Source organism: Gregarina niphandrodes (genome assembly GCF_000223845.1).
Source record: "Gregarina niphandrodes unplaced genomic scaffold scaffold00030, whole genome shotgun sequence".
Taxonomy (NCBI): domain Eukaryota; phylum Apicomplexa; class Conoidasida; order Eugregarinorida; family Gregarinidae; genus Gregarina; species Gregarina niphandrodes.
In genome coordinates, this window is record NW_011645799.1 from 35,676 (window position 1) to 62,449 (window position 26,774).

At 54.5% G+C, this 26,774-nt stretch overlaps 14 protein-coding genes across 14 annotated transcripts; 6 read left to right on the forward strand and 8 right to left on the reverse strand.

Annotated features, from left to right (window-relative positions):
• Nucleotides 1–1,084: 1,084 nt before the first annotated feature.
• GNI_123670 (protein tyrosine phosphatase) lies at nucleotides 1,085–1,761 on the forward strand (the record flags this gene model as incomplete). The annotated part of the gene is made up of 2 exons (XM_011133621.1): nucleotides 1,085–1,479; nucleotides 1,656–1,761. The coding sequence occupies 2 exons, from the start codon at nucleotides 1,085–1,087 to the stop codon at nucleotides 1,759–1,761; spliced, it is 501 nt and encodes a 166-aa protein (XP_011131923.1).
• A 27-nt stretch (nucleotides 1,762–1,788) lies between these two features.
• On the forward strand, nucleotides 1,789–4,601 carry GNI_123680 (zinc finger, ZZ type protein; the record flags this gene model as incomplete). Its single annotated transcript, XM_011133622.1, has 2 exons — nucleotides 1,789–1,828; nucleotides 2,014–4,601. The coding sequence occupies 2 exons, from the start codon at nucleotides 1,789–1,791 to the stop codon at nucleotides 4,599–4,601; spliced, it is 2,628 nt and encodes an 875-aa protein (XP_011131924.1).
• A 587-nt stretch (nucleotides 4,602–5,188) lies between these two features.
• Nucleotides 5,189–6,502, forward strand: GNI_123690 (hypothetical protein; the record flags this gene model as incomplete). The annotated part of the gene is made up of 1 exon (XM_011133623.1): nucleotides 5,189–6,502. The coding sequence occupies one exon, from the start codon at nucleotides 5,189–5,191 to the stop codon at nucleotides 6,500–6,502; it is 1,314 nt and encodes a 437-aa protein (XP_011131925.1).
• Nucleotides 6,503–7,239: 737 nt separating this feature from the next.
• On the reverse strand, nucleotides 7,240–11,221 carry GNI_123700 (ATPase; the record flags this gene model as incomplete). Its single annotated transcript, XM_011133624.1, has 2 exons — nucleotides 7,240–10,890; nucleotides 10,937–11,221. 2 exons carry the CDS (start codon nucleotides 11,219–11,221, stop codon nucleotides 7,240–7,242), a joined length of 3,936 nt encoding a protein of 1,311 aa, XP_011131926.1.
• Nucleotides 11,222–11,618: 397 nt separating this feature from the next.
• On the forward strand, nucleotides 11,619–12,827 carry GNI_123710 (hypothetical protein; the record flags this gene model as incomplete). The annotated part of the gene is made up of 1 exon (XM_011133625.1): nucleotides 11,619–12,827. One exon carries the CDS (start codon nucleotides 11,619–11,621, stop codon nucleotides 12,825–12,827), a length of 1,209 nt encoding a protein of 402 aa, XP_011131927.1.
• Nucleotides 12,828–12,939: 112 nt separating this feature from the next.
• GNI_123720 (nucleosome assembly protein) lies at nucleotides 12,940–13,734 on the reverse strand (the record flags this gene model as incomplete). Its single annotated transcript, XM_011133626.1, has 1 exon — nucleotides 12,940–13,734. One exon carries the CDS (start codon nucleotides 13,732–13,734, stop codon nucleotides 12,940–12,942), a length of 795 nt encoding a protein of 264 aa, XP_011131928.1.
• A 439-nt stretch (nucleotides 13,735–14,173) lies between these two features.
• Nucleotides 14,174–14,901, forward strand: GNI_123730 (ribosomal protein L23; the record flags this gene model as incomplete). The annotated part of the gene is made up of 2 exons (XM_011133627.1): nucleotides 14,174–14,180; nucleotides 14,486–14,901. The coding sequence occupies 2 exons, from the start codon at nucleotides 14,174–14,176 to the stop codon at nucleotides 14,899–14,901; spliced, it is 423 nt and encodes a 140-aa protein (XP_011131929.1).
• A 101-nt stretch (nucleotides 14,902–15,002) lies between these two features.
• Nucleotides 15,003–15,932, reverse strand: GNI_123740 (hypothetical protein; the record flags this gene model as incomplete). Its single annotated transcript, XM_011133628.1, has 1 exon — nucleotides 15,003–15,932. The coding sequence occupies one exon, from the start codon at nucleotides 15,930–15,932 to the stop codon at nucleotides 15,003–15,005; it is 930 nt and encodes a 309-aa protein (XP_011131930.1).
• Nucleotides 15,933–16,101: 169 nt separating this feature from the next.
• GNI_123750 (hypothetical protein) lies at nucleotides 16,102–17,835 on the reverse strand (the record flags this gene model as incomplete). The annotated part of the gene is made up of 1 exon (XM_011133629.1): nucleotides 16,102–17,835. The coding sequence occupies one exon, from the start codon at nucleotides 17,833–17,835 to the stop codon at nucleotides 16,102–16,104; it is 1,734 nt and encodes a 577-aa protein (XP_011131931.1).
• Nucleotides 17,836–18,606: 771 nt separating this feature from the next.
• GNI_123760 (ring finger protein) lies at nucleotides 18,607–21,420 on the reverse strand (the record flags this gene model as incomplete). The annotated part of the gene is made up of 1 exon (XM_011133630.1): nucleotides 18,607–21,420. One exon carries the CDS (start codon nucleotides 21,418–21,420, stop codon nucleotides 18,607–18,609), a length of 2,814 nt encoding a protein of 937 aa, XP_011131932.1.
• Nucleotides 21,421–21,612: 192 nt separating this feature from the next.
• Nucleotides 21,613–22,152, forward strand: GNI_123770 (hypothetical protein; the record flags this gene model as incomplete). Its single annotated transcript, XM_011133631.1, has 1 exon — nucleotides 21,613–22,152. One exon carries the CDS (start codon nucleotides 21,613–21,615, stop codon nucleotides 22,150–22,152), a length of 540 nt encoding a protein of 179 aa, XP_011131933.1.
• Nucleotides 22,153–22,397: 245 nt separating this feature from the next.
• Nucleotides 22,398–24,116, reverse strand: GNI_123780 (hypothetical protein; the record flags this gene model as incomplete). The annotated part of the gene is made up of 2 exons (XM_011133632.1): nucleotides 22,398–23,414; nucleotides 23,661–24,116. 2 exons carry the CDS (start codon nucleotides 24,114–24,116, stop codon nucleotides 22,398–22,400), a joined length of 1,473 nt encoding a protein of 490 aa, XP_011131934.1.
• A 416-nt stretch (nucleotides 24,117–24,532) lies between these two features.
• On the reverse strand, nucleotides 24,533–25,496 carry GNI_123790 (autophagy-related protein 3; the record flags this gene model as incomplete). The annotated part of the gene is made up of 2 exons (XM_011133633.1): nucleotides 24,533–25,156; nucleotides 25,215–25,496. 2 exons carry the CDS (start codon nucleotides 25,494–25,496, stop codon nucleotides 24,533–24,535), a joined length of 906 nt encoding a protein of 301 aa, XP_011131935.1.
• A 174-nt stretch (nucleotides 25,497–25,670) lies between these two features.
• GNI_123800 (ACR, YagE family protein) lies at nucleotides 25,671–26,675 on the reverse strand (the record flags this gene model as incomplete). The annotated part of the gene is made up of 1 exon (XM_011133634.1): nucleotides 25,671–26,675. A coding segment is annotated over one exon (1,005 nt), but the record flags the coding sequence as incomplete, so codon positions are not given.
• Nucleotides 26,676–26,774: the final 99 nt, after the last annotated feature.

Sequence of the window (26,774 nt, forward strand, 5' to 3'; positions counted from 1 at the left end):
AGGGAGGGGCCAAGCCAGGGAGGGGCCAAGCCAGGGAGGGGCCAAGCCAGGGAGGGGCCAAGCCAGGGAGGGGCCAAGCCAGGGAGGGGCCAAGGCTGCGGTTGGTTCCAAGCCTGCTTGGTCCCAAGCTTGCTTGGTCCAAGACTGGGTCCAAGACTGCGGGTCGTAGGATCCACCGGGGCCGGTTATAAGTCGTAGGTAGCAGTCATAGATCGTTCGAAGCTTGAGGAAGTAAATGGCGGGAGTCCCATGGCGCTGTGACCGGCAGGGACACCCAGACAGAATCCAGCCCGCTGCATCACTTCCGCCGGGCCGCAGCACGGCACCCCTTGGCACACGACCAGCGAGACGTTGCACTGCGGGGCCAGGGGCGTGTTGCCCTCCGACGTGTCACTGGCCGTCGCGACGCTCTCTGAAGAAGGCGGCTTGGTCGTCACTGAGACACTGCTTTCCGTTCTGTAGACAGGTGATTCAGCAGGGGAAGGAGTGCCAGGTAGGGGTGCCCATTTTCGTTCGAACGCATATTCTGTTGAGTGCCCATGGAGGAGTGCCGTGTGGAAGCGGGAGTGCCGAGTGGAGAGGACATACTTGTTGGCGATCGTAGTAGGGTTCGGAGGGTACATGGTATGAGAGAAGTGGCAGTTTTCATTCCGGCATGTACCTTGTCTAAAACGTAAAGGGTTGGTGGTGGCTCATGGCAGGTGCGAGACACCCTTGGTGGCAGGTGTACTAATTAGTGGGTGCGAGACACCCTCACCAGGGTGTCGGAATAGTGAGTCTGAGTGCGTGTCGCAGTCTCACTTAAAATGTTTGCAAACACGGGCCTTGGGGGGGAGGACAGGAACGCCGGGTCTGCTGATGGCGGGCGTCCTTAGCTGCTCTTGCGAATGCGCGAATATGCAGTCATTGCCCCGCCAGCAGGCTCTCTGCAGTTAATAATCTGATCTACGGCCAGCGTGACGGGGGGGCCGGTACGGCCAGGGTGAGGGGGGGGCGGGGGTACCTCTCTGTAGTATTTGCAGAGCTTGGTTCGGTAGAGAGCGTCGTTGTGGTATTTCTCCGCCATAAATTTTCCTGCTATGAAATGGTGATTGTCAACCCCACGACCCTGGTGCAAGCGACGATGGATTTGCGGTTCCTTATCATGGACGCACCCTCCGCAGAGTCCATTCATCACTACCTGGCGGTGATGCGTGCCCATGGCGTGACGCATCTCGCTCGTATTTGTGAGCTCACTTACCCGGAAGAAGAAGTTATTAATGCTGGAATCAAATGCTACTCACTCGCCTATCCAGATGGAGATAGTCCCCCGCAACATGTCATTGACCGGTGGCTAGATATTGTAGAAGAAGCAAGACAACAGGGAGGAACAATCGCCGTACATTGCGTGGCCGGATTGGGGAGGGCACCCGTCTTGGCCGCTGTCGCAATGATTGAGAAAGCCGGCTACGATACTCTGGATGCCGTCGACTATATTAGGTACGTCTCACCCCCCCATATCCGGCCGCACCCTCCGTACGCCGCCGCTGTCACCCTCCGTACGCCGCCACCCCCGACCCCGCCACCCCCCGTGGTCTCCCTCCGTACGTCCTCGCGTACTTTGACCGCTCAGGACCGCCACCCTCCTGTCCTTCCCATCGTCCCACTCTCCTCAGGTCTCTACGAAAGGGTGCGATAAATCGGAAGCAACTAGAGTATCTTTCTAATTATAAAAGAAGGTCCAAAAATAAAAAGGCGAAGTGCGGCTGTTTTGGCTTTTGAATAAAACTTTTGTTGCTGTTAATGTACATGAATGATAATCCTTGGGCCACCAACGGGCCAGCCGCCGGTAAGAACCCGAAAATTAGAAACAGGTGAATTTCTCCAAATTTACACCACCGCACACACGCACACCCCTAGACGCTGGGGCGCACGTAGAGATGCTGGGGCGCACGTAGAGATGCTGGGGCGCACCCAAGGGTGGGTGTCCAGCATGAAGCTTGAGTTTGGGGGGTTTGGGAATATGCTTTTTAGGTTGGGTAGATGCCCCATTCCCGCGTGAAGGTGACACGTATGAGAGCATTCTATATGAGCTGATATCCGCAGTCTATGACGCTGTCTACGCCCTGGTAGAGGAAGATGCGAGACTTGGACCGCCCGAAAAAAATCCAGCGAGTATCCTGGACTCGCGTGAACCATTAGTGCCGGAATCCCCTGGGCCGCACATCGGACCCCCGGGCAAGGACACGTCTAGCCTGGTGGGTTCCAGCCTGGTGGGCTCCAGCCTGGTGGGTTCCAGCCTGGTGGGCTCCAGCCAGGTGGGACCGTCGAACTTGGAAGACCGGTCCAGTTTGGGTGGTGCGGCTGCGGGGGTCGTGGCTGGATTAGGTATTGACAATATGCCGGGTGTCGAGCCCATGCGGTCAGAGCCCATGCGGTCAGAGCCCATACGGTCGGAGGCGTTGGAACCAGCCGCGCGGTCGCGTGGTGGTCGGCACCGGGTGAGTGGGGTGTATGAGTACCGGACGTGGAACCCGTTGCGGCGCGTGTTTCCAGCATTTGAGCAGAACCGGTTGTGCGGGAAATTGGCTTTGATGTCGCCGATCCCGAATGCAGCTGTGACGGCGGCTTTGGAGCGGAAGGTCGGTGGCTCGACTCCAGGCGGTGGCGATCCGTTGGTGGCGCGCGCGTGTGCGATGGCGAGTACGTGGTTACGAGAAAGTTACGGAGAAACCGAGGGTCCGGGTGAAGCGCAGTGCAACTGCTGCAGCCGGACGCTTAAGCCGTACAGTTTTCGAGTACGTTGCGCCGATTGCGTGGACTACGACCAATGCGAACGTTGCTTTGCGGAGGGGCTCGAGAGTGAAGGGCATTCGAAACGTCATCGTTATATCCCCGTTGGGCCACAGAACTTCTTGCTATTTAATGACCAGTGGTCGGCCTCGGAGGAACTGGTTTTGTTAGAAGCAGTTGCCCGTTATGGCTTCGGCAATTGGAACGAGGTAGCCGAGTGGGTCGGAGTTGTCACACCTGAAAAGATCGCGCCGAAAGACAAAGACGTCTGCAAGAAACGCTATTATGATTTCCACCTCAATCACCGAGCCGCCAACCAACCTTTGTGGCCTATACATAATCTCAAGTCCAAGCTTTTGTACGACGGGAGCCTCGGTTTCACACAGGCACTCGTTCAACACCGAATTCGCCCAGACCAAGAAGCAACCACCGCCGCCGCGAAGGCTGCCAAAGACGCCGACCAAGGTGTAGCGGCGGCCGCGGCTACCAACGGTACTGGCAACGTTGGTGCTGGTGGTCATATCATGGGTACTGCCGCGGTAGGGGCCGGAGGTGCCGCGACTACGGCTGCAGTCAACGGTGTTGCGATCAGAACAACAGCGGCACCGGCGGGTCGTGAGATTGACTATTCGCCCATATATAATGGCCGTGGGATAGACTTGGTGTATTCGTCAAGTTGTCCCCGGCCGACGTCGGGAAAGACTGGGGGTGGCATGCCGGTGGCGTCAGGTGGCGGATTGCCGCACACGTGTGTGGGGGCGGAATTGCTTGCGGGGGACACAGTGTTGGCGGACAGGGAATTAGGTTTGATATGGGAGTATGATTTGGTGCCGGAGGCGTATCAGGGGAGGGAGGAGTATGAGATGCCTCAGAGTGCGGAATCGGTGGTAGTAGTTTACCAGGCGACGAAACCGGTGGGGATGTTGCCTCCTCGGGTGAGTATTTCCGGATTCCAGTATAACCGTGGAGACTTGGATGTGGAGTATAATAACGACTTCGAGTTAAATGTATGCGATCTGGAGGTCAAAGAGTTCGATTCGCCCATGGAGAAGGAGGCCAAGCTGCAGGCGTTGGAGGCATATAACGCTGTGTTGGATGACCGATGGCTGCGGAAGCGGTTGTACTTCGACCGGAGTGTGTACGACATCAAGAACAACAACGCAAGTCTGAATAAGTGGCTTTCAAACAAAGCGCTATACGTCTCAAACAAATCGTCCAGCTCAGAGTCCGAATTCAAGGTATTATGGGAAACCCTACGGCCGCTATGGCGTTTCCTATACTATAACTACGCCGAACACCCTGGAGCGCTCTTCAACAAGAACCAAAAATACCATGAGGCCTGCGCCGGAATCGTCCCCTCAGATATTGACGACCTGCCCGATCTCATTGCCGACGACCGACTGCTTGTCGATAGACTGGACCTACTGACACAGTGGAAAGAGGCTGGACTCTCCACCCTGAAAGATGTACTAGACCACGGTGCGCCATACGCCGCCCAGATCGATCAACGCACGCCCATACACTGGGCCATGGCCACCGCCGCCACCGGCAACCCCGGCACCACTTCCGACTGGCTCAGACAAAGCCTCTGTCTTAAAGAAAATACCTACGGACAGCTTGTACAGGTCATCTGCAACCAAATACATTCCGCTTTCGGCGACGCACCCGCCAAACCCATCACCGTCGGAGACAGCGTACCTATGGTCGACATCGTCATCGACGCCCAAGCCGAAAAATTCGCGGACGGCCCGCTCCCCGCCGCGCCCCCGGCACCCGCTATTCCCAAAAAAAGACGCGTCATGGTCGAAGAGGAAGGAGAAATAGTCTAGGTCAGGTAACTTTGCGTTTTTCCTCAAACTTTGGGACATACCAATGTGGCATGAACTTGAGGATAGTCTAGGAATTCTGCTCCACGACATACTCACCCAGTCCCAGCATTTCAGACTCACCATCGACTTGAAAAAGCTCCGACTCGCTGCCGTACGCTACAAATCCTCCTCGCATTCCCGGAGCACACGTGTGTGCACACACGAAATGCGCCGCCAAATAATGCGTCTTAACTGCATCCATGCACGACTTTCAGCCTCTTTGTGATCGCGTAGTTGACGATCAAGCTTTCGTCGATTCAGTGTCACTATCCTACCTTACCTCACCGGTATTTCAATCAAATGATGTCTTTCACGCCGTCAGCGTACGACGGAATTCCCGAGACCCGACAGAGGTAAGCCCCCGGCAGAGGTGGGTCGCCGCCCACTCAGATCTCAATGTAGCAGATAGGCTACGGTTAATTGAAGCCCGAACCCTTGCTTGCTCAGACCCCACCTGACTGCAGCCCTATCTTTCTAGACGTCTTTTGGTTTAGTTGGTAGTGACCGATGGTTATTGCTCATTCCGATTTGAGGACAGATTAACATGGATGGAATTTGTTAGTTTATTCCTACCCTCCGATCATAGTCCCTCGGATCCGGTGGGGGCCGCGCTGCCGATTTATGTCAGAGCGCAGTTGGAAGATGACAAGTGCAGCACGGTAGGCATCGGGACCTTATCCTTTGCTTCCTTCTTGAATCGACGGCTGCCTTCACTGAAGGAGATGCCTTCTTCGTACTTTGCGGCTTGTACAAGCTTGGAGAAAGGGGTCGACATTCCCGTCTTCGAAATCCTTATGAAGCTCCCGTTAATTACCAAGGAGACAAGTACAATTACTGGCATTCTTTGCGTTGGTGTAGCCATCGATGTTATGAACCTTGACATGACACAAAATATGAGGCAAGACCCGAGGCAGGACTCCGCGCTAGCCAACATCATGTCCGCTCCAATTACTAATGTAGAACCGCTGGCGGAGTATTCGACTGCGCACTATGGCGGGGCCCACGACGCAGACTTGAGCCGCTGCGTCACTAGCGACAACTATTCATTCGTAAAACACCAGTCATACGCCACCAAGAACGCTGAAAAAGACAGCCAGCGCCAGCCATTTGGCTCGTACACACGTGTGCGCCCCGACTCGAACCAAGAAACGCGGCTCCATGGCAGGGAAAAAAGGGCCAAAAGTCAGGAACGGGCCCGGCCCCGTACTCAAAACCTCCCTAGGCCGCGAAGCCGCACCCGAGATCGCAGTCAGGAACGTTTCCAGGACGGGATAAGAGACAATCATCATAACGACGACAATTGGGCTCAGGCTGAGAATAGGGCTGAGAGATCTATGGCTGAGAGATCCATGGCGGAGGGGAGAGACATGGTCAAGGAGGGGAGAGACATGGTCAAGGAGGGGATTGTGGTTGAAGAGAGAGTAAATGCTCAGGATGAACTTGCCATGTCCCGAGTAACTAGCGATCAAAGAAAAGCTCCGAACAATGAGCGTAAGGAGCCCGCGGACGAGCTTGTGGGAGGGCGGCGGCATGAGCCTTGCCAGGCGATGCGGGGGATCGCAGATAGTGAGTCGTCCGCGGCGAATGGCAAGGTGCTTGCCGGACAGGAGTCGGTCAGCAATGTCGGAGGGACGTCTCCCCAGGAGTCGGGCATCATTCAGGGTAACAAGGATCACCTGCTTCAATGTGAAGTGATGCTCCTGAAGCTGAATGCTGAGCAAGCACACCAGAAATTCAGAGAAGAAATGAAACTCATTGAAACCAAATCTGAAGAAAGACTTGAGACAATTAGGAAAGAAAACCAGTGCGCCTTCACCCCTTACCTTTCACATCTTACCTTTGCGCAGGAAGTTGCGGAATGAGAACAAACAGTTGGAAAAGAAGCTGGTGGAGTTCGAGCGGCAGCTCCAGGTGCTCCAGGAGCAGTTCGTAAGGCCGTCTTGTGGTGGGCCCTGTCCCGAGGAGTTGCGAAGAGAGAATGAGCGACTGCAGGCTTTGCTCAGAGCAGAACGCGAGAAGAACACAACCGCGTCTAACGGTGCTGAGCCGCACGCCCACAGTCTGCACCCCGTTTACCACCAACCCGAGAGAAGTAAGTGCTCGACAACCCAGCTCTGTTCCATCCCGCTGCCGTTCGGTTCCCTCCGCTCGCTCCTTTTGGTTCAGCCCCCCCTTGGCCCGACCCATGTTCTCTCTCTTGTAGGATCGCGACCCCGACTTCCGTTACGCAGACGGAGTTCGCCAGACACAGCGAGCAACACGTCCAGCCCGTTGAGCAGTCGTTCGCGGCGACTCCTGGAGTACCACCTGAAAGGGTGATTGTCTGGCTGGACAAGCAACGACCTAATTAGCTAGACCTGTATAAGTGGATTTATGAGCTTTCACTCCATAAATAGATTTGTCTGCTTTTCATTGTTAACCACCTTTCATTACCACCTTTCATTACCACCTTTCATTACCAATCCCTTCTCAGTCCTATCTATTATCCCTCCCTCCGCGCCTCCTTTCTGGTGCCATCCCAAACCTCTGTATGTTCACGCTTCACGCGTGAGTCTGGCGGTAGACTCACCGCGCGCGCGTCTGGTGGTAGGTACAACGGCTAGAGGTTGGTGTTGGACTTGGGTGGTTGAAGGAAGGAGTGCAGGTGTGTGCTGCTGATGTCTGCGGTAGACCGGAGGTTCATGCGGGAGCTGATACGTCCGGAACTGATACGGCCTCTGCTGGCGAGCGCAAGGCTGGCGGGTTCTGTGAGTGGATTAACTTCACGGTTGTGAGTTTCGGGAACGATCTGTGTGATGATTCGAGTGGGAATGAGTTTGCCGAGAGCGGCAACGACCCAGGTACCTGCTCCAAATGCGATGCATATGAACCATTGTTGCCACGTAAGTCCGTCTTTGTGAACGCTTAGGGCTTGGCTTCCGAATTCGACCATAAGAGCCTGGCCGACGACAATGATGAACATGATGCCGACCCAGTATGGGTTTCGATGGAGACCCTGAAAGATATTGAAGTCCTTGTCTTGTATTTTGCGTGCATTGAGCAAGTTAAAAGCCTGCATCATGACGAAGATGTTAAAGACGTAGGTATAATGTCTTGACGGTGTGATATCATAGTTCCAGCTTGCCTTATAGTCCTCTCGGGTGGTAAACGGGTGGTATAGGCGCCCGGAGCGGACATGGTTGTGGCCGCAGCCGGAGAATACGGTGAAGTTTGGGTCCACGGAAGTATTGTATTTGAAGTTATATTCAGGGAGCCAACATTCACCGGAAAAGATGACGCTCATCATGACCGCGACTTGGTAAAGAGCTTGGACCATGATGTTGCGCCACATCGCACGTGTGACCAAGTATTCCTGGCGCGAGTGCGGGGGCCGATCGAGCAACCTGTCAGTGGGCATCTCCGTGGCCAGCGCGAGTGCGGCGAATGTGTCCATGATTAGATTAACCCAAAGCATCTGAATAGCAGTCAATGGAGAGGCACGTAGGAAACAAGCACCTACGAAAGCCGTGATCACCGCAACGATGTTAACAGTAAGCTGAAACTGCAAGAATCGTTGAATGTTGTCATAGACGTTCCTTCCCCACTTAATCGCCTTTACGATCGATGAAAAGTTGTCATCCATCAGCACTATGTCCGCGGCCTGTTTCGCCGTCTCCTTACCCGTAATGCCCATTGCGAAACCTACATCTGCTTTTTTCAAGGCTGGAGCGTCATTTACTCCGTCTCCCGTCACCGCCACTACACGGCCCAGGTTTCGTAAACCCGTCACTAGCGCGTACTTGTCGTTCGGCTGAGAACGCGCCATCACCTCCAACTTATCCGCAATCAACGCAAACTCTTCCGCGTTCCGCAACACATCCTGTCGCGGTCCTGTCGGAGCCGCAGCAGAGACACGGAACTTGCCCCCGACTTCTGCACTCTTGTCGCCTTCCTTCTTGTCGCCTTCCTTCTTGCCGCCATCCTCGGCCCTGGCCCCACCCTCGCTCTCGGCAGCGGCTTGAGTGACGGCGACACCGCCCACCTCGCAGGGACAGTGTTCCGTTTGACATCGGGCGCAAACTACACCTCCGACAAGCTTGAGGAACTCCGGTCCGAGCATGGCTATGCCACCATCTTCAGGGTGATAGAGCCCGGCCTTGAGTGCAATTTGTTTAGCGGTTTCGATGTTGTCTCCAGTGCACATTCGCACACGGACACCGGCACGCTGACAATCGCGTATTGCTTTCGGCACTTCTTCACGAAGCGGGTCACGAATGCCCACAATGCCTAGACAGGTTAGGTCGGTTTCGAAGGGTGCCCAGCTGAGGTTCGGTGCATCTGCCACTTGTTCGGGGGTAAGTGTGGCATCCCGATAAGCGAGACAGATCGTGCGCAGTGCTAGCGAAGCCATTCGCGCTACTATTACGTCCTCGATTTTGCCCACCTTGTGCGCCGTCAACTCCTTCAGACCTCCGTCGGAATCGATCCGCCGTCCACAACGTCTCAAGACAACCTCCGCAGCACCCTTTACGAAAACGCGCACCTGAGACGGGTCACTCGGATGTTGCACAATCGTCGTCATGGCCTTCTTCTCCGAACTAAACGGTAACTGACGCACTATATAACATTGCTTCGATTCGAACCGCGGGAAACTTGGTGTCGACCCCGCCGCCGCCTGCGTTGCCGGATTCACACACAACTCCAATGATGACGAAGACCGATTCGCGAAACTGATCGTCCGTACACCCGGATCCAAACGGCCACTGGCCGCACTCGCGGCAACCACACCCTTCACCTCCGCCGGACCAGAAACGGCCGGAGCGGCGGCGGGAATCGAACCCGCGACGTCACTGGCGCTGTCGCTGCGAGCAGCGCTGCCCGCGGTAGATCCGGCTGTGCGTTGTGCAAGTTCGATTGAGTGAGAGCCTCGGGTGGCAGCCTTGGCTTTGAAGCTGACAGAGCGGTCGTCAAGGCTAAACTGGTGGCCGGGAGGAAGGGGACGGCAGAGGAGCGTGTCAGAGGCAGGTGGTGCGATGCCGCGATAAATATTGCGAAGAGCGGTGGAGTCAACGTTGCCAAGTGTTTCGATGAGCCCTAGGAGTGCGCAGTCGGTGGGGGATCCGACCTGTTTAGTGATCTGTTTAGCTTGTCCTTGTGCAACCTGCGCGGTTTCGTGGACAAGGAAACCGGACGAGTTGACGACGATGTTATGGATGAGAATTGTGCGATAAGGTTCGCTGGGCCAGGCGATGTTTTCTGAGCCCTCCATGAGGAAGGAACCGTTCCAGTAACTTTCGACTTCCATTTGGTTCTTCGTGAGAGTGCCGGTTTTGTCACTGCAGACCTCACTTGCACCGCCCATGGTCTCGCAGGCCGCTAGCCTTCGGACATAGTTCTGGTCCTTGAGCATTCGACCGACCGAGAAGGCTAGACTAATCGTTACCGCCAGTGGCAACCCCTCTGGTACCGCCACAACTACGATCGTAATAGCCGTGACCAAATGACGCACGAGCGTCGCACAAATTTTGCGCGCAGACTCGGAGTGCTCGTGCAATTGTACGCCGTACTCTACTAGCAACACAATCAACGTGACCAGTGCGGCCGTGAAACCTGCACGACCTACATCTCGCGCCATACCGTTCAACTTGTTCTGCAAAGGCGTGGGCTCATTGTCCACCACCAATTTCGTAAACAACTTTCCCATTTGCGATTGCAATCCCACTGCCACTACCAACGCCGTTCCGCTCCCACTTGCCACATTCGAACCGGACAACAAAACCGGCGATGGCACCGTGTGGTGATCCATCGCACTCCCCGCACGCGACACTCCCGCGTTCGAATCCGTCCGGGCTTCAGCCGCACTGGTATTACCGACCGCAGCGCCCGGGTGAGTGGGCCGGTAGGCCTCTAGTTTCTCCATACACTCGCCAAAGTTCATCTTCAGTACCTGGTCTGGTTCACCCGTCAGCGAACTCTCGTCTACCTTGAGGTTGTTCCCCTTCAGCAACACCGCGTCCGCTGGCAATTCATCTCCGGCCTCCAAGTAAATGAGGTCGCCCCCAACCACTTCACTCACCGGCATCTTTACCTTCTCGTGGTCTCTGTACACCTGCACATACTTCTCTTCTTTCGCATACAACTCTGCGAACTGCTTCTCCTTCATATAATCATTACCCGCCGTAACACCAATCACAATAATCACGGCCATTAAAATGGAGAAGCCCTCAATCCATTCGACCTTCTTGTTTTCGCCAAACGCCAATGCTAAAGACTACACCATACCGATTATTAAACTGCGTGTGTTTGCACACACTTACCAAACTAACTATACTAGCAACCATGAGTACCCGGAGCATTGGATCCGAGCTCGCCACCCAGATCAGTTTCCATAGGGGTGTGGTTTCCTTCTTCGGGGTTTCATTCGCACCGAACTTCTCCCGGTTTCCCTCAACCTGGTTTGTCAACAGACCCAGACTGGAGGACTGAAATTCTCCAAACAAACCTTCGACGCCTCCATGCTTCTCGATCAGGTCGAGATCTTCCACCGTGACCCGCTGTGCGTAGGCCTGCACTACGTCAACACCTAGCGAGCCTCCACTCATAATTTTTTATGCCCCTTGCCGCTGACGCTCGTCGGCGGAGACCCGGAGACCTCCGTAGCAAAGGAGGCTCCAGGCTTTCCTCTGCTTGCCCCTCTAGTACCGCCCCCTTCCCGCTGTGGCCCTCATCCGGGGTGCGCGATGTCTCGCCAGCACTGCTCGAACCGCACCCCGCGGTGGAACCGCACTGCAAGTCTCGGAACCTCGCGTGTCGCCACCTGTCGCCACCCCCTAATTAACACACGCTTTCCGGCACACACTTTCCGGCACACACTTTCCGGCACACACTTTCCGCCACACACTTTCCAGCACACACTTTCCGGCAGTTGACCTTGACGATTTACCGCCGCCTCCTCCGCCCATAGTGTTGGAGGAGGATCTGGAGCTGGAGGAGGACCCGATGGATCTGATGCACGAGGTCTTGCTTTCTGTGAAGGATTTAGGTGACGACCTGGACGACCGTCTGACGGAGGTGCTCGGCGCGGAATTCCAGAGGCTAGTGGGTCAGCTGAGGACTGTTTTTGCAGAACAGTTTCAGGGCGGCGGATTGGGCGACCAGTTGGCCGAGAAAGTGTGCGGCCGACTAGCCAATCGGAAATCGGAGGTCAATTCTGACAAGGCCAATGACGTCTTAAATGCAGACCAAAAATCGATAGACCAAAAGGCGACAAAACTCGCGGAAAAACTGTCACAAGCATTAACGGGTCCGTTGGAAGAGGCCGTGGAGGTCGCGGTCGCCGCCAGCGTGCACGACTGCGTCCGTCACCTTGCCGCTGTTCTGACGGATGCGGTGGATAACGCCGTTCGCGAACGGCACCAGGAGCTCACCGAAAGCCTGACCGGCTTGCTCACACACGAACGGCAAAATTCGGCTACCCCGACACCAGCCGGGTCAAGACAACGGGATACCCGACCAGGGGACGTACGAGCAGGCGGCCGTAATGGTAGTCGCGGCCGTAATGATAGTGGCGGCCGAGGAATCGAAGACTCATCGCCCGGCGCCGAGAGTGACGTGACCGAGCCCATAGACGGGACTCGGGGCAGTCTGGAGCAGTCCAAACGGACCGACAAGGCCGGCGACCAGCGGAGTGGCGGCAACTTCGCGGTCAGTCCCGACCGACTGGCCCGAAGTCTGCAACCAGTCGTGAGTGCGAGTGTCGAACAAGCGTTCCGCCAGCAAGAACGTAATCTCCTTTCCGGGTCAGGTCGTTCCGGACTTGGTCTTTCAGGAGTCGGTGTTTCCGGGCAGTTAGGAGGGCCCCCGGGAGGTTCAGGATACGGACTCAAATCCGGGGGGTTCGTGAGTGGAGAAGAATACGGCGCCCTTCGGCAGGAAATAGCGCGGTTGCAGCAGCAGGTGGAGATCATATGCGCTGTCGTCAAGGGGTTGGAGCACAACCTGCTCACCGGCGTGGCAAGACTGCTGGCTGCGGAAGAGCAGCCCAGGCCGAACACTTTGCTTGACAGCTTGGCCTACAGTCAGACAGCGCAGCACGGGCTCGAAACCTCTTACGCCACGCCAGCAGCACTGGACATCTCTGTATTCGACAAACGCAACACCGAAGACACCCGCACTGCGAGTAGTGTCAACTTACATAGCCGCAACTAATGTGTTGTCAAAAAGAAACACACGACAGAAAAGAATTAGTGATGCGTATTGACAGCAATACATGGAGCAAGCTGGTATTGTTGGATATCATTGACTTAAAAAGGAGCCGTATTTATTCTTCGGCGTTTTCCTGGGCGGCATTTTCCTCCTCATCATCTTCGTCATCATCTTCGGAGGACTCTTCGTGGTCGCCGTCGAGCATGGCTGAGATAATTTCTTCGGGGTTGGGATAGAGGTCTTTGCGGAAGACTTCGCCAAATTCGCCAGCTTCAGCAGCGTTTTTCTTGGAGAACCAGTTGGCGAGACAGAAGACGGGTAGGTCTTCTTCGTCTGCATTTTCCGATTTGTGTTCGGCTCGGAGTTCGGCGGCGTTGTTTACAGGGTTCCAGCTGTCGTCTTTGAAGACGAGCTGTGTAACTTCAGTTTTTTCTTCGTCGACGGTTTCCAGATCTTCCTTAATCACGACCTTCTTCCTCCACGTGGTGGGTTCGACCAGTTTGGAGGCCTCCGGCTTAAAGTGGAAGACGAGCTCATAAGAACCGTGTGCGTCAAGGTAATCGTTCAACTCAACACGCTGAAGATAATCACAAAGGAATTTGACCTCAATCGGGGCAACCAGACCCATCATCGTTACCGGATGCGAGCATATCAACCTACCCCACACGCCCTCCTCCTTCTCGATTAACGCATCGCGCCGCGCATATATCGCCTTCAGCTCCGGCCAATGCTGATGCATCAACAACGCGTGCGCTGCAGATATCTTCAAGTCCACCGCATCCACCTCCGTCGCGAACCCAGCCAAGCCGTCACGCAACTCACCCAACTTGGCCACTGCCTGCTCCATAGCGTCCTCTTCCACACGCGCCTTCTTCGACACCGATTGCTCTTCTGCACCGCGCTTCGCCATTTTTTTTTCACCCCCGCCAACCAACGATAAAATGCCAACGCATCGCACACCAACCGCCCACGTCCTCAGCACCCACCCGACACCCTCATTTGCCAACCCTCCGATGGCGAACCAAACACGTCCACGAGGCTTGTTGCGTGGACGCAAGGGACAGGTCGTAGACGCAAGGGGGGGGGTCTCGCCTTCCCCCCCATGCCGCGTCTCGCCGTCGCCGTGCTACGTCTGACCTATCCAACCAAGCACCAGCTCCGCTGTTGCGCACCGCTCAGGCCCGCTACTATCCTTCGCTCGCCTTATGTGCCTGCACTGCCGCTACCAGCCAGCCCAGGAGCTCTCAGACAGCGGCCACGTACTCTCCTCTTCCTTTCCATGTTTTGTCTCCCCAAAAAATCGCAAACAGCCCCCAGGCTTCGAGGCCTCGTTTTTTTCGGTAGCACATATGTCCAGTAAGTTAAAATCCGCCACCGTTTAGCCCAACACGCCCATCCAACAGACCTCTTCAGACCAGATGCCGTCGACAGCCCCAAGAACACAGGCCGGGATAGCACAGACCTGCCCACCACAGACTCCTGGGCTGTTGACAACGCACCGGGCACACACTCGTGCAAACGCCAACGCGAGTCGACGATTACACGGGTCAGCAGGTGGCTGGCGTCAGTTCAACACGGGTGGGTGTCAGTCCGGAAGTGGTGTCAGTCGGCAGGGGGTGGCGTCCACGGAACGGGGCTGGGTTGCACGCTTATCTCCGTAGATCCTATCACCAACACCGTGAAGGCTGTGAAGAAGGCCAAGAACGGCGTGAAGGCTAAGCACAGCCGCGTGCACTATACTACTCGTTTCACTCGCCCGGCGACCAAGAAGGCCGTTGTCACGCCGAAGAAGACTGTGCCGTTGCACCACAACGCGCGCGTTGACCCGTACAGCATCATCAAGCTGCCGCTCAACACCGAGGCCGCACTCCGAGAGATTGAGAACAACGTCCTCACCTTCCTCTGTGACTTGAAAGCAACCAAACCCCAGATCAAAGCCGCCATCGCCCATCGCTTCAACGTCAAGGTAGCCAAGGTCAATACCCTCATCCGACCCGACTGCCAGAAGAAGGCCTTCGTCAAGCTCGACGCCTCCTGCGACGCTTCCGAAGTCGCCTCCAAGCTCGGTCTCCTCTGAACTTTTTAACATCTTAACAACTGCGCACCCATATCTACCGAAAGCCTACCCATCTCACCACGACGAACTGGACGGGCCGGTTACCTAGCTGAACGGGCCGGTTACCTAGCTGGCTGGCCAGAGAGGAGTTCAAATTTAGCAAAGTCCGGCTGTCCACTTGAGAATCGACTTAGTTGAATAGAAATTGTTCGGTTTAACCAGGTGACACACGGGGCCACTTGGTCGTCAGCAGGAGTGCCTAGGTCGCTGGGATTTCGGTCTTCAGGATTCGAGTCCGTCACCACAATTCGAGCCAAGTTTAACTTATCCGTGTTGACGGGAGTTCTGTATATTCGCGCCACGTTCTCTATAAGCGCGCGCTTTATCGCTTCCACCTCCGGCTCAGTGCTAAACTCCTCCCCTCGACGTGATTTTTGCCTCGGCAGCGACTTCTGTCTCGGCAGCGGTTCTGACAACCGCGCCTCTTGTGTGGTTGACTTCTGCGAACCCTGTAGAATAATGAAAATGTCGTCTACATGTCGTGTTAGCAATAGTATTTGAGGCATGACCTCTTTCAACTTCTTGTCATGACCGGCATGGTACCACTCACAGGCCATGGCAGAGAGTGGATGCCCCTGTGGTATGCCTATACAAACTCTGTTGGTACAAGCAGGGTTAGTACTAGTGGGGTTAGTACTAGCGGGGTTGGTACCGGCAGTGTTTGTCGCGTTTCTGAACGGGGCAGAAACGTTGTCACCACATGCTCCACCATCACTGATAGTCGGCAGAAGACAGTTGCGAAAAGAAGAGGGGCAGTTCTTATGGCAAATCATGCAGGACCGGGACGCAATATCAAGAATATCCGCGCTGTGAGGACTAGCGAGCATCTGACGGTATTGAAGGAAGACCTGGCAATTTTTATCCTTGCGGCAATTTGTATGGTACCGAACTCGGTTGAGATCCCTCCGAATTTGAGGGTCATATGGCCCCCACAACTTTACAGTCCGGGGCCATCCGTATTGCGTACTTAATTCTGAGTTTAGAACCCTCATTTTGAACCTGCCGCAAGTAACTTGTGTGCGCCCATCGTGTGTGCGTCGCACCACCGTGTGTGCGTCGCACCACCGTGTGTGCGTCCGTCGTGTGTGAGTGTCACTGCGGGCAGCAGCAAGACACCACCTTTCTTGAATGAGATCTCTTTGGGATGACAGCGGTGCTCGCTTACTCGGAAATATCCGGTATAAGGGGATACTTTCGGTGGGATGCATTGAAAACGAATCCGTTAACAAAATCAAAACACGATTCCAGGTCGATGGTGATCATGAAGTAGGAATAACTCAGGGAGACTTCTGGTAACGAGGATACTAGTTCTTCCAATGATGTCTGGTGCTTTTTCCTGCTACAGACAAGAGTTGAATATTGATGATGCATTGCGGTTGCTTGGAGGCAGCGTAATAGCATGGAGTAGAAGAGTCTGGTCGATAATGATTCACGACAGTTCCGTAAGTTGAGATACTGGTGGCTACCACCCGAAACAAGGGTTGGGATAGCATGACTCATAATTTCTACCGCTCCTGGTAAATTAACTATTTGTGGGTCTCTCATTAATCCAGATGAGATTGTTACCCTAATCGTTCCTTTGTTTATCTTATGAACCATTCGAAGACGCCTTTTACCAATGGTTTCTAGCATCAAGGGGAACAACCGTGACTTAATTCTTATGCTCTTGTGTCTATTGTCCAGTATCTTCTTCCAAGTGGGATATGAAACGTAACCTACTTGCTCCCTGACCATCCGGCGTTTTTCCAAAGGCTTCTCTAAGTGCTTCCTCGAGCGATTCACCAAGGGGCGTTTCTGCAGATGTTTGTCCGGTATGGTAATCGACGCCGAGGCAACTGGGAATATGGTCAGATGGCTTGGTGATTCTGTATTTCTCTGAGGGTCGTTCAGGAGGGGGTCGTTCAGGAGGGGGTCGTTCAGGAGGGGGTCGTTCAAGAGGGGGTCGTTAAGGAGGGGGCTGTTATTATTTTCCAGGAGGGGATTCGGATACCCGTTCGCCATAGGATGTAGGATATTCTTCAAGGCCATGTCTTTACGACTACCTTGAACAATACTTCTAAGTCCTTTCAAATTGTAGTTAATAACTCGAAGAATGTAGTTGACAAAAAATCCATAATATTTGTTCTCACATATCAAAATTGCTTGCCCTGGTCGAACACCAGGAATGCTTCGTATTATAGCTTTCATTGCCGAACGGTCGGCCTTCTTGGTTAGGAGGCAATTTACAACTTGAAATAAAACACGTCTCAGATTGTCACCTTGATTTCCGTTATGACTGTTCAATTGAGACCTCCATTTGGTCCTCAAATTTCTATTATATATTTTCAGAGAACAAGGCGGAATAAACAAGTCCGTAGACAAGTATGTATCATCACAGGAATGTTTTAATGACTTGCCACCTATCGTGTTTGAAACTGCTGATAATCTACCCTTTAATAACTCATTAAATAAAATGGGTCTAGATAATGCGCCACAAACTTCCTCCAACCGTTTGCAAGCCTCAGTGTGATCTATGATAGTATAATACAAATTCTGGAACCCCTGAATCGGACCGGAACCAAACCACGTTTTATTTCTCTCATTGAATAAATATATACTAACAGATCTCGAGTGCGCTATAATAGACAGAAAACAGAGCCATGTTGACCATTCCACACCACCGTACATAACATCTCGTATATATCCATTGCTATCAACTTCCTCCAATAGAACAGACTTGCTTGAATCCGTTATATTAAGCGTCAACCAAATCAAAAACGGGCAACGTAATTTCGGATGATGAAATTTGCAAATAGGAGAACGCGTTCGTATGCAATAAAATAACTGATACGGATGTTCCTCATATGCAGAGCCAAATTCCCGTCTGCAAAACATGTCCTTCAGAATTCTTCTCATATTACAAATCAACAAGGTTCTTGAAATAAACTTAAGTCCCTCACTCTTTGAACCCTGACTCTTTGAACCCTGACTCTTTGAACCAAGGCTCTTTGAACCCTGACTCCTAGACCAAGAAGAATATCGGCTCTTGATCATACCGTGGTCCGCATTTTCTGGGTCATACGTTGCCGATGTCGAACTCATCCGGCTGGCATGTAGGTTACCAGTGCTGTCTGCCGTCAAGCGATCGATTAGTCTTTTTACAGCTTCTCTATCCTCCAGTCGACTATTTTCTCCGTGAACAATCTTCGCGATAGTGAGCTCGCCAAATCCCACCCAGACATCTGCGCTCACTTTAAAGTAAATTGCTACAGGTCGGGAATGCAAGACATCGTAAATTAACTTTTTCCATACACTCCACGGTACTCTCCCGTACTCCTTTCGTACCGGTACGTGAAGGAACAGAACTTTGGTTAGCCATTGCAATAACGCGCACGCTCTATCATCGTTGTGTTTGGCGGCGCACACACGTGCGCGAATTTTTTGAAAGATTACAGAATGGATGAAATTTTGCCTGAATGCAGCTTGGTATTCATTTGAATGAATTCCAAGAATTCGCAGGACTTCTAGGACATTAGTCCTTTTGTTATCCATCCGAATTTGTTACCCAGTCCTTCTATGATCCACTAGTCCAGTGTTACAGCCCGCACAGGATAATTATTGCCCGGTAGCGAAACACGTCCGGCAGGCAGGAAAAGTGTGGCGGAATTGTAAGCTGCAAAAATATATTCAACGAAATATGTTGAGGCTCTCGGCGTCGGAGATTCCTTTCCCTCTTGAATGCGCTACTTGTTTCTTGGCAGCGAACTTCTGTAGTCCTGCGAGTGCAGCCTCAAGTGGATCGGCAAGTTTTTTGGCCGAAGCTGATGTATTTTGGTTTGATCGTTGGTCACGGCCACTGGTTGATCGTTGGTCACGGCCACTGGTTGATCGTTGGCCACGGCCACTGGTTGATCTTTGGTCATGACCGCTGTTTGATCGTTGGTCATGACCGCTGGTTGATCGTCGTTCAGTGGGTGGTCGTCGGTCACCGGGTGGCGGCCCTGGAGCGCTGGACGGTCGTCGGTCAATGGAGGGTCGTCGATCAATGGAGGGTCGTCGATCGAAGACAAATCGTTCCATGGAGTCTGCTTCATGTTTCTTCCGCAATTCCTCGGCGCGAGTTTCGTGCTCCTCAGCCCTTAGACGATATTGCGCTTGCTTGACTTGGTGTTCTTCCAGCTTCTGAGTAATATCGGTAAGTGAGGGTCGCCCGGCTTCATCGGGTCGCCCGGCTTCATCGGGTCGTCCTGTCTCATCGGGCCGTCGCTTAAGTTTTTGGGCGCAGCGTTGGTAGTAGACGACCTTGTCCTTGTGCTCCTTTTCCTTGAGTCGGTACACGGCAGCCCTTTCGCTATGTTGGTCGGCTCGTTGGATGAGTTCGTGAGGCAGCAAGTTCCGTTCATCCTGAGCGCTAGCTGAGCTGATAAACCCTGTCTGCAGACCTATGCTAGCTGTGATACTGCGTTCGGTCCTAGCGTTATTACCATGACCACCACCGCCGATACCTTGGCCACCACTGCCTTGACCACCCCCACCTTGACCACCCCCACCTTGAGTGCCTTGGCCTCCCCCGCTCTTACCTGGATGGCAGTTGCCTGTAAGTCTATTCCGCGCCGCGGTCTGTCCCCGCAATTCGGCCTGGCTGACGTTGCCGAGCAAAAGGTCCGTGATCTCGCTCTTGGTTTGGACGGTGGCCTCTGGTTTGCTGGTGACATAGTTGAAGTCATGGTAGCTGCTGGCGCTGGGGTCGAAGAACTGGTTGAAGGCATCCCGGACGAGGCCGGCTGGCAGGTAGCCGGAGACGAACTGCGAGATGCCGGCGCCCTCGCCTCTTGCCGGGCCGGCGGCAGTTAACTCGTCCAGTAGTCGTTCGCCCAGGGCCCGTGCCCGACCTCGTCGAGTGCCCCCATTCCTCATTCCGCCGCCTCGCCCCCCTCCAGATCCCCCTCCGGGTCCTGAAGGGCTCGGGCGGGGACGCCCCGGGGCACGAGCCACGGACCTTCGAGATCGGATTTGGGCAAGTTCGGCCTCCACCTCTCGCCGCCGCTGCACGGCCCGGGGCCGATGGTCCGGGCACTGCCATCCGACGGTGGGCATCTCCTCAAGACTCTGACAGTACCAATGCGCAGCCACCTCGCAGGACGTGCACTCCATCAAACTGTCCTTGTCACCCACGGCGTGACATAGATGACACACTCGCTGATTCGGATCAAACTCTTCTTCCCGAACTGTCAACGACTGCAACTTCTTCCTCACCGCCTTCACCTCCAGCCTCCGGCCCTCACCACTATACACTGCCAACATCCCAAAACGCTGTTTGCACTGACAACATGCGTTCTCCGTTTGCACCCACCGATCGATACACGCATAGTGGTACATGTGATAACACGACGACACCAAACCCACTCGCCCGTCTGTCGCCTTCCCGCTTTCTGTCTTCCCGCTCTCCGTCTTCCCCGCCCCCGTCTTCCCAGCTTCAGCCTCGGCTTTTAGCAGCAAATGCCGAAGCGCCTCCGGCACCTCCTCCTCCTTGTCTTCAGGGAACAACTCATCTAAACAGGCGCAACAAATGGGCACCTGATCCGCAGCTACTTGCCAGTCCGCCATGCCCTCAATGTCCAACTCCTCAGGGAACGCGGCGTTGACTTTTTCCACACCTAAGTGGTTGCAAGCCATGTTCGGAAACCGGACCGGCGGTACAAAACACTGCTCCGGCTCACGCACCGGCTCAGGCACCGGCTCCAGCTCAGGCACCGGCTCAGGCACCGGATCAGGCTGCGGGGCCAACTGGTTAGGATCCGGCGTTTGCGTAGAGTGATCAGGCTCCGGCACCGAGTGTCCAGGTGATTGATCAGGCTCCGGCACCGAGTGTCCAGGTGATTGATCAGGCTCCGGCACCGAGTGTCCAGACGATTGATCAGGCTCCGGCGCCAGTTGGTCAAGGCCTTGCGTTAACTCTTCCGGTTCAGATGGATGGGTTCTTGCTGGTGTATCCTTGTCCACCGCCGCAACGGGAGCAGTGCCCGTCGCCATAGGAGCAGTGGTGGTGGCCATAGGAGCAGTGGTAGTCGGCATGGGAGCCGGGGTAGTCGTTACGGTACCAATTGTCTGTTGTTTGTGCGGTAGGCCGGATTCGAACCGGGGTCGTTTGCTCTCACGGTCGTGGTTCGTGGGTGCAAGGTCGGTCGAAGTGGCAGAGGATGAGGACTTGGGCGGAGATCGCGCCCAGAGGTCTGCCAGGGTGGGAGTGGCCACACGGCTACTCGAGACGTCCTCTGCGCGCTTCCGCTTCGGGGGTCTGTTCGTGGCTGGTCGCGAGTGCGCGCGGGTGGAATCGAACCGGTGCAACTCCAGAACAGCCGGCGCCGCAGTGTCCACGGCCTGCACCGGGGTATCCTGAAGAAGAGCATCGAACAAGTCATTCTCCTCTATATCCTCCTCTCCATGGTCTCCATCGTCCACGAACAGCGAAGCATCCACCTCCGAGAGGTTCGAGAACATCCCATTTTTTTTACCAATAATCACTCAACCCCAACCTGACCCAAACTGACCCAACCCAAACGTGCACACCAAAGCCTGCGTCACAGAAGGGAACACGTGATGTTGCTTGATGTCCATTACAGCTTCACCACAACCCAGCTTCATGGCTTTATACAACCTGCGCACGTCTGCACGTACGTCAGGGTGCAAAACATGAGATTCGCTGCCGTCTTCGCAACTGCCTTCGCGGCTCCTGTGAGCATTGCCAACATCGCCTCAGCCATGGCTGATGGTCCTTATGACCAGGTGAACGTACCGACCATTGTTCATGTGCCCACGGCCCGGTACGCGCCTCAGAACGTCAACCTGTATGTGCCGCCCCAAGAACTGGCACAGGATGTCGGCAAAAAGGGAGTGCAGGTGCCTCGGATGCCTACCAAGAAGGCCATCCCAGCACCTCAGCTTCCCACCAAGAAGGCCATCCCGGCACCCCAGCCTCCTACCAAGAAGGCCATCCCAGCACCTCAGCCTCCTACCAAGAAGGCCATCCCAGCACCTCAGCCTCCCACCAAGAAGGCCATCCCGGCACCCCAGCCTCCCACCAAGAAGGCCATCCCGGCACCCCAGCCGCCTGCCAAGAAGCAGCCAGTGGTTCTGCAGCCTGCGGTTCAGAAGAAGCACCGGAGGCCGACTAAGACTCAGAACATCAGGCACCGAAAGCGTGTCACCGTTTCCATCAGCAAGTCTGACTAATTTCTTTTCCTTTTCAACCTTTTTTTCAACCTTGTCTTCAACTCTTGTGTCAACCTCCGTGTCAACCCTAGTATCAAACCCCATCCTTGCCGCCCCTCCCTCCCCCCTTGCCTCGCCGTTCGTCATGTGAACCACTCGTTTATTATCTTTTGTTTGTCGTCATGTAGTCGAGAATAACATTCGTTCGCCGCAGCCACTTGAGATGCCGCGCCCTTGAGGTCCGTTTCCGGAGCAGGTTCAGTTGTTCAGGGCGGCGGCGCGAGGTACACGTCGCCTTGCGTAGGTGCGCCGGAGAGCCAGGAGGAAGGCCCGACGCCGCCGAGTCGGAGCGGCGGCATGGACTGTCTGCGGCTGCTAGCGCCGCTTTGTTCGAAGCTAGGAGGTGGCAGCGGCGTCGTGAAGCGCCGGCTACGGACGGGCGCGAGTTCGACCCACTCGCCGCTGGACGACGTAGAGCTCTTCTCCAGCGACGAGTTCGGCGAAGACGCCGGCGACCCCGCCGCCCCGGCTGGTCCCGACTCAGTCGCCCCCGACGTGTCTGTGGCCTGTGTTTGTGTGGCGGGGGTTTGTGTCCGCCCAACCGCGTCCCGGGGTGGAAGGGGCGCGCGGGCGAAGGACACGGCGCTCGGCGTGGGGAAGAGTTGCGCGCGGGTCGGCGCTTTCGACGGCGGACTCCGGGAGGCACTTCGCACACGCGCAAACACCGGTCCAAAGGCCGGAGCGGGAGCGGGCGTAAAAGCGGCCTCTTGCTTGAACGCATTCGGCTGCTGCAACGGCGAAGTGAGCGAGGGCTGGAACTCGTCGTAGTCTTGCGGTTCCATGTAAGATCGGGGTTCCATGTAAGATCGCGGATCCGGGATGGACCGTGGGTCATTCACCGACCGTGGGTCATTCACCGACCGCGGGTCATTCACCGACTGCGGGTCATTAATCGACCGCGGGTCGTTAATCGACTGCAAGTCGTTAATCGACGGCAAGTCATTAATCGACCGCGGATCACCTAGGGGCTTGAGACCGGTTCCCGGTTTGACGTCGACTCCCGGCCCGAGGTCAGTTCCTGGCTCTGCGGGCGTGCCTGCTGTGGACAGGACGTCCCGTCGGTATTCGGGCCACGGTTTGGTAATTTGGTGCAACTGGTCCCGAGTGTAGCCCAGCACCGCCACCGGGGACGTCCCGGCACCCAAGGGGATGGAGGCGCTGCGGACTACCTGTCTCAAGGGGCGTCCCGGTAACCTTTCGTAGCCGACGGGTAGCGGAACGGCCTGCGGCCAAACGGACTCATAACCAACCGGGGTTTGGTAGAGAGGACTCTGTTGAAGAGGACTCTGGGGAAACGGAGCCTGTTGCGAAAGAACCTGTGCCACGGAATGTGGGGGAACGTGTGCCACGGAATGTGGAGGAACGTGTGCCACGGAATGTGGAGGAACGTGCGCCACGGAATGTGGAGGAACGTGTGGCATTGACTGTGGAGGAATGTGCGCCACGGAATGTGGAGGAACGCGTGATACGGACTGTGGAATGCCTCGGTCAGGGAAGGGGGAGTAGTTGGGGGTCGGAACCTGGTAGTTGGGGGTCGGAACCTGGTAGTTGGGGGTCGGAACCTGGTAGTTGGGGGTCGGAACTTGGTAGTTGGGGGTCGGAACTTGGTAGTTGGGGGTCGGAACGTGGTAGTCTAGCGGAGCGTTGTGAGTGGGATCGTCTCCCGATCTGTTTTTGACGTTGGTGCCGTCTTGAGTTTCCGAGTCCCCATCCAGGGCGCAGTGCATTTCCCAGCATACGTTCATTAGTTCTTGCCAGGCGGGAGACCTGATGTGAGGCGAGCGAGCGAACTCTTCCCAAGTGGGCAGCGGGTCGTCCAGCGGTGCGACGGGAATTCGGGCTTGTGTGCATAAGACCTCGATCTCGTCTCGCAATTGCACGGCCGCTGCCAGCCGTTCCGATCCCCGCCGTAGTAGAGCATTCATTTCTGCACCCTGGCGCACCACTGCTGGGTCAGCCACTGGAGGAATAAATTGCTGGGTCCATTACATCATATCTATCTAACTAACTAACCAACATCAGTCACTAATAATTACAAGCGTGGCTGAGCTATAAAAGACCGTCAGGCGAAGGGGCTGTTTTGGGACACAGCAGGGACCCAGGTCTTCCGCCATAGCCCTTCCGACGCCGTAGCGCCACGTCCAGCCGCATTGCAGCAGCAAGCCCGGAAGCATAGATATTGCTGTGATAACTGGAGGCAATAACAGATCGGGGGGGGATAGAGACGGGTAAAGACAATTGGCGCCTAGACAATTGGTGCCTAGTCGTCTTCCATTCTAGTCGTCTTTCATTCTAGTCGTCTTTCATTCTAGTCGTCTTCCTTTGGATTAGGTCCTTCTAGTCAGGGAACCTCTTCCATGGGCATTTCGACATCGATGGTAAAGTCGTAGTTGATGGTGGGCACGACAGAAGAGACCATTTTGAGTAGTATGAACAGAGCCAGATCGGGTCTCGGTTTCATGCCGGCTTTGACCCAGTTTTGGGCGACAGTACGCATGACGGAGGCATGTTTGCACGGGTGGATGGAGACGGTAGGGACGCCAGTAAAAGGGTGTGGGTCGACAGTGACGGTGCGTGCAAGATAATCGTTGTGAATGTCTTCGAATACATGTTCCGCTATCAGTGGGACGCCCGCCTCATCGTACCCAAACAACCACAGCCGCGGCGACTGGTAATACTTGTCGTATGTGATCGAGAGGTCGTAGGTTCGAGACGAGACGGTCTGCTGCCCGTTGAGGACACTTGGCCCGCAGTCCACGTACTCGTCTTCATCCACAAAATTCTTCACCACCACCTGACCCGCAGCCGACTGACCGGCAACCATGGCGTCTTGCTCGCCTGAACCCTCCTGTCGGACCGAACCCGCCGGTGATGACGCCTCGTCAGTCAGCGGTCCAGTCGCAGGTTCCTCATTATCTCCCGGCAACGGACCCGGTATCAACCAACCTTCGCGAGTCTCATGGGCCTACAATGCAACAAGTATACTATGACTCCGCCGTGGTGTTGTTTGATGCAGTGCGTACTCCTTTGATTAGATTTTTTTCCCAGTGGTGTATGCGATATCGGCAAGGGATATTGCGCGTAATCAGGTACTGCTTGTCAGGCGGTAGCCAGAATACCTGGTGCGCTTGATCACATGACTGCCACTGCCATGTGGGGGTTTGGCATGTGAGCTGATCTCCAGCTTCGACAAACTCTCCAGGAGACAAGAATCCTTTTGTTACAAATTGGGACGAGGCAGAATCTTTCTGAAGCCACCCCACCACAGACCGCACTTGATCAGCTATTCTATGTGCTCGGTTCATATGTACACATTAATTTTTTTTAAATACTCCGTCTACTAATCGAGTTCGATCCCACGCAACCGCGGCGTTTGTTCTCCCGACCAACCCCCCCACGGGCACTCGCGCACGACACGACAAGCCTCCCAAATTTCGCAAACACGTGTGTGCGCTCCCAATTATGCGCAGAAAAATACTTTATACGAGCTTCAGAACGTCCTTGATAATTATATTCCACACAACTTCAATGATAACCTCAGCAACGATGAGATAGATAACTATCCATTCCAATTTGTATCCATGCTGCAAAGATAGTTCTTCATTAAGCATATCATAAAGATCTTTCATGATATCTAATCGTTGATTGAGAAGTTCAACCCGTTTGGGTATTTCCAGATACGATCGACAGCTTGAATAGTAGTCAGCGAACTGGTCAAACTCCCAGAATACATCGGGTGTGTCCAAAATATCACATTGAAGATTGATATAGAATCTATTGATGAATAATTCGCCGATCATACGGCTAATAGCTTCTCTGCTTGTATTGATTTTACCAGTTCGCGCTAAGGTTTCGGGAATTGTGCGGGTGTTTTCAATGGATTCGTAGACGTTATTCTCGAAGATAGTTAGTTTGCAAGATTGTGCGAAGGCATAGCTGTAAGCCAGGCGTTCGAATGTAGCCTGGCTTGTTAAGTGAATAATATCTTGCTTTATAGTCTGGTTGTAGCTCGAAACATAGCTCATTGAGTCGCTTTCCTGTTTTTCCTGGGGCAGTGGATTCTGTAGATACGGTTCTAATAAGCCAAGTAAGTCACTACGACTGCTTAGAGACTTAGGATAGTCCCAGGTGACTATACAACCGAATTTGAATAGGAATACCAAACTCCTTTTCCTAGAAACTGGCTCCATATCTTCGCCAGCGCTTTGCTCCAGAGCATATTTACGACTGGAATCATGGTCTATATAACCGATAAAGACGTCGCTGAAGAACTGGTCGAAGTAAATCTCCATCTTGCTGCTAGCCAGCATTTTCCTCCGCGCAGTCTGCTGCAAGTGACTCAACATGATTTCACCTGCGGCACATATTGCCCAAACCTCACCTTCTGGCTCGATCCTGTCTTCCGGCTTAGTACGAGCATTAGCCAAGATGTCTGCGCGCTTCTTAGCTACTCGCTGGTCCTTCTTTCCCGAATTCTTGTAGTACTAAACAAAACAAATTTGAACCAGAACAGGGAAGGGGAAGATGAAGGAGTATTTGGAATGATACATATCCGGGGAGGGGGGAGGGGAGTGTCCCCCCCC